Source organism: Zonotrichia albicollis, chromosome 18 (genome assembly GCF_047830755.1).
Source record: "Zonotrichia albicollis isolate bZonAlb1 chromosome 18, bZonAlb1.hap1, whole genome shotgun sequence".
Taxonomy (NCBI): Eukaryota; Metazoa; Chordata; class Aves; order Passeriformes; family Passerellidae; genus Zonotrichia; species Zonotrichia albicollis.
In genome coordinates this window covers 14061781-14074056 of record NC_133836.1, presented here as the reverse complement: position 1 = coordinate 14074056, position 12276 = coordinate 14061781, and the positions used below count along the sequence as shown (strand labels likewise).

General features: G+C 50.5%; 1 protein-coding gene across 6 annotated transcripts in view; it reads left to right on the top strand.

Annotated features, from left to right (window-relative positions):
* AIFM3 (AIF family member 3) overlaps positions 1 to 12276 on the top strand; it is a 72298-nt gene that overhangs the window by 42016 nt on the left and 18006 nt on the right. For all 6 annotated transcript variants that reach the window (XM_074554187.1, XM_074554186.1, XM_074554189.1 and 3 more), the window contains exons 4-11: positions 44 to 153; positions 1458 to 1567; positions 2586 to 2630; positions 3785 to 3881; positions 6622 to 6734; positions 9552 to 9638; positions 10246 to 10337; positions 12041 to 12171. In XM_074554187.1, coding sequence (XP_074410288.1) covers positions 44 to 153; positions 1458 to 1567; positions 2586 to 2630; positions 3785 to 3881; positions 6622 to 6734; positions 9552 to 9638; positions 10246 to 10337; positions 12041 to 12171 — 785 coding nt within the window. The remainder of the gene's footprint in view (positions 1 to 43; positions 154 to 1457; positions 1568 to 2585; positions 2631 to 3784; positions 3882 to 6621; positions 6735 to 9551; positions 9639 to 10245; positions 10338 to 12040; positions 12172 to 12276) is intronic.

The following is a 12276-nucleotide window of genomic DNA, read 5'->3' as shown; positions in this document are numbered from 1 at the left end:
AGGTGGATGCTGTGCTATCTGTTTCCATATTCCTCCTGTCCAGGATGCGGGAAGTGGACCTGGGCTGTGGGAAGGCTCTGCTCATCAAGGAGAGTGGGGAGTTCCACGCCGTGGGACACAAATGTCCCCACTATGGGGCTCCGCTGGTCAAAGGTCAGTCTGCATCCTGTCCTGGAGAGCAACCAAAGGCATCACAGGACAAAGGACATCCCCCTGATGTGCTGCACAGCATGCAGCAGCACTGCAGTGCACACTCAGCATCACTGGGGCATCTTCTGGCTGGGGAAGGCATGGGAGCAAGTTGCAGTTGCACAAACTCCCCAGAGCACTTTGCCAGCTCTGGTTTGCAGCTGCCACTGCTGATCACAGGGCTGGGGCTTCTTCTCGTTGAGGGGAAAGAGGACACTCTTTGGGCTGATGGGATCCTTTCAGTAGCAAAAAGAGCATTGCTCATGTTATTGACTGAAGTGGGATGAGGTAGAGTGGTTTCCCATCTTGGCATCTAAAAATATGCATCCTGGCACTTTCTAAGCACAGGCTTCAGGCAGGTCTCTGCCCCAAGCCTAAGCAATGGCAGCAGTCTGTGTGCTGACATACATCACCAAAACTGGGGGTGGGAGGGCGCTTTGACGGAACTGTGATCCTGGGGAACACACTGAGTGTCTTCTGGATGTGCTGGATGTAGCAGCCATGCTCTCAGCCCCCTACCCTGGGATGAGCCTCTTGCTGGGCAGGGCAGAGGAGCTCCACAGTGCCCTGGAGGTGAGAGCTCAGTGCCCTTTGAGAGACCTGTGGTGCATTCCTCACACTGGCTGTCACACAGGGATCCCTCTGGGTATCTACTGCAGCTGCAGGTACAGGGGGGCTGCCCCTGTGCCCCAGCCATGGTGGTGATGAGATGTGTCAGTGCTGTGCCTCAGCAAGCAGAGACACAAGCTCAAGACCAGTCCATGGCTGCATGGTAGCCTATTCCCTGCCCTGGCACTGTAGCAGGGAAATCTGAAATCCAAGGAAGCAGCCTCTGAACCAACACCTAGAGAAATGAGCACATGGCTTTGGGCATGCCTGTGCGTCCCAGTGTGTGCAGATGCCTTGCTGTGCCAGGGTCTGCTCTGAAACGTGTACTCTAAATCAATGATGCTCTGCTTGAGGCACCACTCGTTCTGGGTAATAGTGGGGCAGCCTCATCCTGGCTGGAAAGTGAAGTTATATCTCAGAGCAAACAGCTTTGGAACTGCGCCCAGAGCTACTGGAGGGCCCTGCCATCCAGGGCATTTTAGAAGGGATTGCTCATAGAGGATCCCAGCTGGTCCCAAACATGTGCATGCTGAGAAAACTCCATTGTTGCCCATCCAGTTTCACATCAGCTGTCACATGTCCTGTAGGAGAGGTGCATCTCACAGGAGGGGTGGCAGCTGCAGGGCAGCATCAACGCTGTTCTGCCCTGTTCCCTGCAGGGGTTTTGTCCAAAGGAAGAGTCCGCTGTCCCTGGCATGGAGCTTGCTTCAACATCGGCACCGGTGACATTGAGGACTTCCCTGGCTTGGATAGTTTACCCAGGTTCCAGGTGAGATCCTTGTCCTTGCAGCAGAAGAAACCATAGAATCATGGAATGGTCTGGGTTGGAAGGGACCTTAAGGCTTATCTCATTCTATCACTTGGACACCTTCCACTGTCCCAGGCTGCTCCAAGCCCACTACAGCCTGGTCTGCAACACCTCCAGGAGTGGGGCAGCCACAGCTGCTCTGGGCACCCTGTGCCAGGGCTTTCCCACCCTCATAGAGAACAATTCCTGCCCAATATCCCATCCATCCCTGCCCTCTGGCAGTGGGAGCCATTCCCCCTTGTGCTGTCACTGCAGCCACTTGTCCAAAGTCCTTCTCCCCCTCCCTTGGAGCCCCTTTAGGCCCTGGAAGGGGCTCTGAGGTCCTCTTGGAGCCTTCTCTTCTCCATGTGAACAATCACAGTCTGCCTCTGGGCTGCTCTCGATTCCTGCATCCCTCAGCCTTGACAGGTAAGGCAAATTGCTCACATCCAGCTGCAGCAGCTTGCATTTGCCCTTATTGAAACCTTATAATATTCCCATGTGGTCACTTCTCCAGCCTGGCCACATTCCTCTGCATGGATCCCTTCCCTCTAGAGCATCAACCACACCACTCAGTTCCATGTCACCCACAAAATGACTCTTTTAATTGGGATAAGCAACGTTCTGTATGGCATGGAGCAAATATTTTCCAAGGATGTGCTGGTGTCACCAGTGGAGGGCAGCTTCTTCCTCCCCGAAGCTCCCTTGCACCCACCCATAGGCATCAGGTACCTCCTGGGAACCTGGGAGTGCCCAGTCTGGGAGGTCTCTGGAGCAGGAGTGGGATGGGAATGAGAAACCATGTGTAAGATTTGGACACTGAGCATTGGTGTGGGGTTGATCCGAGGCAGGAGATCCCACAGCCTCGAGCTGGGATGAGCCCTGCCATGGCCTGAGCTGCTCCTGCAGGTGAACTTGTGCCATCACCCCCTGCTCCTTAGCTGTTGCCCTGAGGGAACCCTTGCTGCTCTGCAAACCAGCACTGTTCTGTCACCCTCAGGTGAAGATTGAGAAGGAGAAGGTATACATCCGAGCAAGCAAGCAGGTGAGGGGCCACTGACATCCAAAAATCAAGGCAAATGCTTTCATGTTTTGCTGTATGTGCATGGGGCGGGGGGTGGGAGGGGAGGGATGCTTCTCTTTGATCCTCTGGTCTGGGCAGAGTAATGTGTGAGTATCAAATTTATGGAGAGATGTTGGGTCCCCCTTGCACCCAGCCTCCCTGCAGCTGCTGGACACCTGGCCTGGACTCTCCACACTCTCAGGCCTTACAGGTGTTTATCCTGCACTTGTTCTATGTTTCCTTAAGCTCAGAGCAATTTTTAATTTAGCAGGCCCATGGGAAGAGGCCTCTTCCACCTTCCAGCCTTTTGGCATGGTAATGGTAGGGACCACTTGTGCTTCCTCCTGAGCCCACACCTCAGCTCCTGCTGGAGAGGAACCTGATGCAGGGGTAGAAAGGGCTCTCCCGCCCTGATGGAACGCAGAATAAAGCCCATTCAGCCCACTGCCATCTTTCTTTCCATGAAAAGCCTTCTTTTGATGCATGGTTGTATGTCCACGTGTGCAAATCCAGTGGCTCAGAGCCCCAGTGGGCCCTTAGAGCACTTGGGTTAGATCCAGAGATGTCACCTGAACGGCAGCACTTCAGCTGATTTGGGGGTGTGGTGAGGGGAAACTGAGTCTCATTGCTCCATCAGGAGCAGATTTTGGCCTCTAATGTCTGGGAACAGGGGGTCTGTGCAGCAGGGCTGCCCTGGCACAGGTCCATGCCTGTGCTCTGGTGGGTTGGACAAGTCCATCAGCTTTGGATATCAGGTTCACAAGCTGTGCTCAGGTTCAGGATAAAATTCCTGACAGAGTTTCTTCATTTTTGTCTCACCTTTGGTGCAGAATTGCACAAGGACACCTGCTTTTTCTATTGCCCCACCACCACCCCAGCTCTGAGTAGTTGCATGCCTTTGCAGAAGATGATGGATTTGTTTTACTTTTGTACCTCGTAAGGGGCAGTGCACTGGACATTGGAATGGTATTTGCATGAGCAGGGGTTTGGAGTCCTTGTTCAGTACAAGGGTGTTGTTCCCTTCCTATCCAGGCTGGTTTGTGACACTGCTGCAGTTGTCTCCATCCCTGCCTGCCTGCCCAGGGTAACACTGAGTAAAGATAATTGCTTTTCTTTTTTTTTTGGTGGTGACACAGGCGCTTCAGACACAGAGGAGGACAAAGATGATGGCAAAGTGCATCTCCTTGAGCAACTACAACCTGAGCAGCACCAATGTGCTGATCATTGGTGCAGGTAAGGGTGGCACATTCTGGGGTCACTGTGTGTCCCCTCCCAGGCAGGGATGCATGGAAGGGGTGTCTGTGTACCCTGCACCCTCTAACCATCACCCCTCTTGCATTTCTCCCTGTGCAAAGGGTTACACCAGAAAGTCATCCTGAACGTTTTTGTACTACATGTTAGTGATCCAAACATGCCCTGTGGTCCAGTCTGTGGAGCTTTACAGTTCCCTGTTGCCATGCTTTGGAGTGAACCCTGAATTCTCTTCCTGCTACTCCCTTCCCAGTTACATTAGCAGCCCCTGATTTCCACAGATGATGAGTGTAAAGTCTTTTCAGGTCCCTGTGGTGTTGATACACCTTTTTCTCTTGGACCTTGCACATCACCATCTCATCCCATTGCACCTCCAAAGTTCTCACCTCAAGATGCTTCTCTGAAGATAAAAGTTCTTCCACTTTGCCAGCAAATGTCAGATCCCAAAAATAGATTGCCAAAACCAGCAAAGCTGCCAAATTTTCCCTTCCCTTCCCTTCCCTTCCCTTCCCTTCCCTTCCCTTCCCTTCCCTTCCCTTCCCTTCCCTTCCCTTCCCTTCCCTTCCCTTCCCTTCCCTTCCCTTCCCTTCCCTTCCCTTCCCTTCCCTTCCCTTCCCTTCCCTTCCCTTCCCTTCCCTTCCCTTCCCTTCCCTTCCCTTCCCTTCCCTTCCCTTCCCTTCCCTTCCCTTCCCTTCCCTTCCCTTCCCTTCCCTTCCCTTCCCTTCCCTTCCCTTCCCTTCCCTTCCCTTCCCTTCCCTTCCCTTCCCTTCCCTTCCCTTCCCTTCCCTTCCCTTCCCTTCCCTTCCCTTCCCTTCCCTTCCCTTCCCTTCCCTTCCCTTCCCTTCCCTTCCCTTCCCTTCCCTTCCCTTCCCTTCCCTTCCCTTCCCTTCCCTTCCCTTCCCTTCCCTTCCCTTCCCTTCCCTTCCCTTCCCTTCCCTTCCCTTCCCTTCCCTTCCCTTCCCTTCCCTTCCCTTCCCTTCCCTTCCCTTCCCTTCCCTTCCCTTCCCTTCCCTTCCCTTCCCTTCCCTTCCCTTCCCCCAGCTCCATTTCTGTGTTGGATGAGCTGAAGCGTCTCTGCCAAGTTTTGGAATGGGTTGGGTGCCAAGGCTGGGCCGTGTGGGGGTGAAATGAAGGGTGGGAGGAGGACGGGAGCTTCTGTTCCTGGGTCTGGGAGGAAACATCTGCTCCTGGCACATGGGTTGTTCTCACTTGAGTCTTGAGGTCACCAGATCCAAGCTGAATATTGGATCATCAAATTGGGATCACCTAAGGTGCATCTCACCGTCTGAGCAGAGGGGAAAACCAGCTTGACTGGCTTTTCCCATGTTGCTGGGTGACATTTTTCCCTTCTTTGTGCCCTTGCTGATTGTTGACTGGATGCCAGGGTGGGACATACTGCTCCCTGAGGTCAGCTGGAATGTCCTGGTGTGCGGCAGGTCTGGACAGTTGTCACAATCCTCAGCAAGGTCACTCCACAGACAACATCAGCCATGGCTAAGGAAACTTTCTCAGGCTTTACCAGATAAATTTGCAGGTCTGTTAAAGACCAGAGTCTATTGTGGTGGACACCAAAGGAGATTTCAAAGCTGTATTTGTGGGAAAGTATTGGGGAAAGACTCCAGTCCAGCTGTGCAGCAGAGCTGAGAGCAATTGACTGCAGTCCCTTGCTCATGTGAGGCTCATCCTGGCATCAGCACAGCATCAGCTCTGGCTCAGGATGCTCCTGGCAGCATCCACAGGATGTCCACCTGCCTGTCTCTTCTTCCACTGTCCCCCAGCTCCATCAGTGGGAGTGTCTTGTTGATGGACCAAACCATATGGTCCAGGTCCATCTTCTCTTGATCGTGTTACAGAATTTGTGGCCCTAAAAACACTTATCATGGAGTGAGGCTTCCTTGGCTGAGAAGAGACTCCGGACTTCTCACCTGAGCTCTCCAGTCTCACCAGTTCAGTCAGGGAAAAAGGGATGTGCCAGCCAGGCTGCCTGACTGCAGTGGGACAGATGTCCCAAGGCTTTTTGTTTGATTTAATGAGGTTTTTTCTGTGATTGAAACAAGTGAACAAAAAAACCCCTTGAAGAAATAGATGGAGAATGGTCTGCAGTGAGTCACACAACCAACACCTTGTCCATGGAGGGGGGAGGACTTCCTACTCTCTGTGCTTGGCCATAAATTCACCAGGAGCAAGGTGTGCAGACCCTTCTCTGACTAGAGAAGTCTAAGGTTCTAAGTGGCTGCTTATGGCTTGGAGTTTGTCGGAGTTTGTAGGCTTTAGCAACACTTCTCAGGTGTGCTCTTTGTGTGCTTGTGACAGTTTAGGGACAGACAAGAGGATTAATGTCATGGTCCATAGACAGAACATCCCTTCTGCTGCCGCATGCATCTGCTCCAACTGGCTTCCCGTGAGAGCTGTTTGAGTTAGGAGAGGCTGTGAGGTTAGGGCTAGGGTTAGGGTTAGGGTTGGGGTTAGGGTTAGGGTCGGGTTTGGGGTTAGGCGTAGGGTTAGACTTCGACTTCGGGTAAGGGTAAGGGTTAGGGTTAGGTTTAAGTTGTGGGTTAGGGTTACAGTTAGGGTTACGGTTAGTGTTAGGGCTGCTGTGAGGTGAGGCCAAGGATGCTGGATGTTGTGGTTTTGGGTTTGGGAGTCAGCCCCAGCGGGTGTAGCAGCACAGACCTCTCAGGGCCACACACACATGGGTGTCACTGGTCTTCTTCTCCCTCAGGGGCAGCTGGGCTGGTCTGTGCAGAGACCTTGCGCCAGGAGGGTTTCTCTGACCGGATTGTGATGTGCACCATGGACAGACACTTGCCCTATGACAGACCAAAGCTCAGTAAGGTTTGTATCACTCTGGATATGCCACAGTTCCCCAGTTATAAAATTTGCTCCCCAATTTTAAAATTTGCTCTAGGGCCTTTCCCCACTATTATTCATTGCAGCAGCAAGGTTCTGTTTCATTAGTCTCTTTATTAGTCTCTCTTTCCCTTGAATTTTCTTCCCTCTTTGTGACTGAAATATAAAACACAAAAAAGGAGTTGTTCAAGCTGAATTAAGATTACTCCAGCAGAAAAACAAAGGTATTCTTCCTTGTGTGGGTGGGCAGGCCCTGGCACAGGTTGCCCAGAGCAGCTGTGGCTGCCTCTGGATCCCTAGAAGTGTTCAAGACCATGCTGGACATTGGGGTTTGGAGCAATCTGATCTTGTGGAAGATATCCCTGCAAATTGAAATGAGATGAGCCTTTAGTCCCTTGCAACCCAAATCATTCCGTGATTCTTCCATGGATGAAGTGGTAGCTCTCTTAGCCAACTTGTACCTGGATGCGACTTCTTAAAGTGTTTCTGGATGAAAAATATTTAAGGCAATGAAATGGAGCATGTGGAAAAATGGTGTTGTCTACCAGAGTTTTTATTAGTGTCTGTTTCTTGCTGCCCAGGGATGCTCTATGCCATAATTATGATGATTCTCAGCTGTCATCACAGCTTGATAACTTGATGGAAGTGCAAAGGTTGTTTTTTCTGACACACATCACATTTTGCATTCCAGTTTATAGACACAGGATGGTCTTTAATCAGATTGTTTTGCTGCTGATTTCTGAGCCTTCTTTGATGTCAGGCAGCAGCTCAAGTTGGACAGCAGCATTTGACCTCGGAGCCTGAAGATAACATAAGGTGAACTATGTGTTCATCCTCATGGCAGGAATGCTTACCCATGGGGACTACTACAATCATACCATCTTCCAGCACCCAAAAAAAGGGATTTTCAAAGACAGGCAAACATGCACATGGCTTTTTGGGAACATTCAGGCCATTTCTGTGCTTCTGTGAGTCCTGCCTGGGGTGAAGAGCTGCTGCCTGCGACCTGCATCCAGGCATCACAGGGGTTGTGCTGAGCAGCTGGGAGAATCTGAGAGTCCCTCTCCCAGCCAGACAGCTCTTTCACACACTCATCCCCATGGTTGAGTCTTAGACTGGCTCTTCTTCTCGCTGTTAAATAGTAAGAACATTCCACACAGCAGAGATGTTGTACATGCTTTGTTAAATCCTCCACTGAGCACCTCTGGCTGTAGTTGCTTTTGAAAGCCCATGGAAGAGAAGGCAGAATTTTTGGGAAGAGGGTAGGAAAAATGGAATTTTTCTTAATCCTGTTGTGTGTGGGACTACACCTGTACAAGCTACTGGAGGAGTACCACTGTAAGCAGCAGAGCTCTTGCTCCCTGAAACTGCAGCAGTGCCCTTCCTCTGCCCTGCTGAATGCCTGTTATCAGTGTGTCCCCAGGTCCTGCTGAGCTGTTTCCCTTTGTCTCCTTTGGACCATGACCTGTGTGTTGCCACATCTCTGTTACTGTCCCCAGAGCACCAAGCAGCAGCAAAAGGCATGGTGGTTGTGTACTGTTGTGCTTTGCCCTTCCTGCACACTGTCGCAGAGGGGTCAGGTGTTTCTCTCTGTAAATGTGGAGTATTCAAAGAATTTGCAGTAAAACCTGTATGACCCTGCCCCTGCCCCAAGTCGTGTGACAGCAGTCTCTCCTGAGCAGAGCGTTGTCTGAAGTCAGAGTGAGGTCTTGTTCTTGTTGGGCTTGTTCCAGCCCCTGACCAGGCTGCCTCCAGGGGGAAGGATCTTGCACATCCATCTCCATGGGCGAATAGGAAAGCCCTTGATTCCTGCATCCCCTGTCCCTCCTGGGTCAAGCCCAAACACCATCCCTGTGTGGCATGAGTGGATGATGCTGCTGGCACTGTGTGATCTCTAGCAGGGCTTGACCATGGCATCCCTGCCTGTTCTGCCACGCTGCAGGCAGAGAGGGGCACACGGGCAGGGTCCTGCCCACCCAACTTGGCCACTCGATGCTCAGCTTGTTCTCAGCCTGAGTCTGAGCTTGTGTCCACAGAGTCAGGAGGACAGATGAGCTCAGGCTCAACACTGTGTGTAAAGATGTACATCTCACTGCAGTGACCAGGGAAGGCTGAGAAAAGCATGAACCTTTATTTTGCAGCTCAAGATGTGCAGATATGGGCCCCACCCCCTTGCTTCAGCGTTGGATGGAACTTGTGCAGCATAACTTGGGTGCTTTTGAAAGTGAATCCTTGTGTGTTGATGCTGCTTGTTCTTACTGCTCTTCTAGCTTCCATTTGCCCTGGTAGCTGGCTGTTTTCCAAATACTCATAGAATGGTTTGAGTTGGAAGGGGCTTCTAAAGGTCATCCTGTGCCACTCCCCCTGCTGTGGTTTTTACTCCTGTTACTAGACCAGGTTTTGCTCTAGTCCAGCACTTTCAGGGATGTGGCAGCCACAGCTTTCCTGGGCAACCTGTTCCAGAGCCTCACCACCTGTGTTGTAAAATGAATCTTTTCTCTTGCTCCTGTGAACCTGTGTGTACTGGGAGGGGTTGCAGTTATGTCTGCTGACACACTGAAGCACTTGCTGTGATCTTTCCGTAGCTGCTCAGCACCAGCCCCACGCCAAACCAGTAGAGAAGGCACCAGAGCCCAGGCCAGCCTCTTGTGACAGCTCCTACTTGAACAGGCTTTCATTCCAGCCCTGTAGAACCATTCCCTTAACCCATGCAGCAAGGTCTTACTTGTGCTGGTAGCAGCCATTTCTCTGCTCACCTGTTCAATCCCCAGCAGCTGACAGAAAAATAGCTTTTTTTTGCAGTCAATGGATTCCCACCCTGAGCAGATTGCCCTGCGCCCCAAGGAGTTCTTCTGCACCTATGACATTGAAGTCCTGACTGAAATGCAGGTAAGGAGAGTCCTGTGTGTGCCTGAAGGCAAGTGCTAGTATGCAAGGGCTGTATTTAGGGAATGTGGCCACTGTCTCTGTCCTTGGCTCACTGGGTTATGAATGTTGGGTCTCCCCCAGCCCCCCTCTTTTTGCCCAGGAGTGCAGGTTGCCTGTGCTTGTTCAAAACACAGCTCCTGTGTTCAAAACACAATGCTCCTGTGGGAGGAAGGGCACTCTGGGTGTGACCATGATGTGGCTGTCTGTGGTGACCATGATGTGTTACCTGCCATTCCTCATGTGGATCTGGGGAGCCAGGTGCCGTCTGATAAGGATAATCAGCCTTCAAACAGTGCAGACAATGATGGCTTAAATATTTCTCCCCATTATTTTATTTATATTGGAAGACTTTCAAGGATTTGTGAGAATGCAACTAGGAATATTTAAGGTGTGGGTTGGCCAAGCTGTGGACATGGAGGGGCTGAAACTAACAGACTAACTAAAAGCAACCAACTAACTAACTAAAACTGACATGAAGGACTAAAACCTGGCAGACAAGTTGATTGGGCTGGGACCTCGGTGAAAATCTGGGATTTCTTCCCTTAACGTTATTTAGGAATGATTTTAGGTGGCGGCTGTGGATGTCAAGAGCAAGATAGCTGTGTTCAAGGATGGGTTTAAGATGGAGTACAACAAGCTGCTGATAGCAACGGGAAACACGTAAGCTTCAGACAAACATCTCAAAGATCAAGAGAAACTGTTTTATCTGAGAATGTGAGGACCTGGGGATAAGGGATGAAATGTGGCAGGTGAATTTAAACCCTGGATTTGTTTGAGTATGGAAAAGTCAAGGAACACAAAAGATATTGGAAATGTCTGTATGTATCTACATCTAAATATCATCATCTATATATTTCATATATATCTACATCATGTATTATAGAATCACAGAATCACAGGATGGTTTGTATTGGAAGAGATCTTAAAATTCATCCAGATCCACCCCTGCTGTGGACAGGGAACACTTTCCACTAGACCAAATTGCCCCAAGCCCCCTCTAACCTGGCCTTGGATACTTCCAGGGGTGGTACCAGGACCTTGAACATATTTTCTTTAACAAAAGCTCCAAAGTGGAAGTATCCTAATTCTTTTAGAGAGCATTTTTGCCACATTGCTTTTCTTTTCACTCCTTGATAACACTCAACCCTGACAACCAGATAATTCATCCCTCTGAATTTCCGTCTTGCATTTTCTGCCAACCTTTAAGATCTTTTTCAGCAATTAAGGTTTAACACTTTACTGTTGCAGCCTTAATTAGGTGTTGCTGTTGCCCCATTCTAACAGACCCTTTGGGAACCTTGGCCCCAGAATAGGAATTTTCAGGACTGGACCTGGTCCAGCCTTTGGAAAAGGTAGTATTGATGTGCTGACATGCTGAGCATCACTCTGGATTGCTGTTGTCACTTGTGGCCTGGAAGTAGTGGGTCAGTTTGTTTTCGATTGGAGGTTTGTCAAAATCGGCAGTTTAAGCTGAAAATGAGGCATCCTGGCTCTCCTTCCTTGTGTTCCTTACATCAAGCCATAAAATGAAGTAGGAGAAATACAGCTCCTGCATAATTTATCATCTGGGGAAGGAATGCTGTAGATCAGCCAAAGCAGGGACTCAACTGGAAGCCAAAGTGCCGCCAGTCATAGCCAGTGCCACAAGGTGTGAATAGCTGGTGCTAGGGTGTACAGGATCACAGCCAAATGCCATGTGCACCAGCCACCCAATTACGTTCACAAGAGGATTAAACCTTTGGCAATAATTTCAAAATCCTCATGCACAAGCTCCAGGTATACTGGCTTTTTTAGGGTACCTAAATTATTTAGGTGCTTCTGTCCTGTTTCCAGATGTGAGTCAGTTATGCAGGGGCCAGATATTAAAAAATATATGGGTTACAGTAAGTGCCTGGGGAGGGCACAGTTAAGCTGCTACAGCATCAGCAGTATGCCCTTGGGAATGGAGAGTGTAGCCTACATCTGCAGAGCCTTATCAAACTTTCAATATCTGCTGGAGGCCAGAGTGAGTTTTCTGCGTCCCATTAAGCTTCTAAAAATGTTGTGACATGCCAATAATTGAGCATAGGCTTGTAAAGCAATGCTTATCCTGCGCTGGCTGCACCACCCCAGCAAGGAGCTCCCTGGACCTGTGGGTACACCAGTCCACGATGGGGTCTGGGGTGACTGCTCAGCATCCCCTGCTCCACCACTGGCCACCAGCATCTGGGTTTTTCCATGTAATGTCTCCAGCCCAGAGAAAGGTGAAAAAAGGAAATTTGGGAATGTTCTTGGAGCCCCGGGAGGAGTGTCTGCAGTCCTGACTGGGCACTGAACCACACAGAGTTGAGAAAAGCAGCTGTATCACCCTCAGTGTTTTCCAGGCCCAAAACTCTCAGCTGCAAAGGTAAGGAGATGGAAAATGTCTTCAACATCCGGACGCCTGAAGATGCCAATCGTGTGGTGAAGCTGGCCACGAGCAAGAACGTTGTGATCGTGGGAGCATCCTTCCTGGGTGAGTGCTGGCCTGGCCCGTGGCCCTGTCCCAGCTCTCCACCTCTGCCTGCAGATGGGGAAAGTCCTTTGCCCAGTTTGTCACTGCCCAGGTAGAGGTAACACT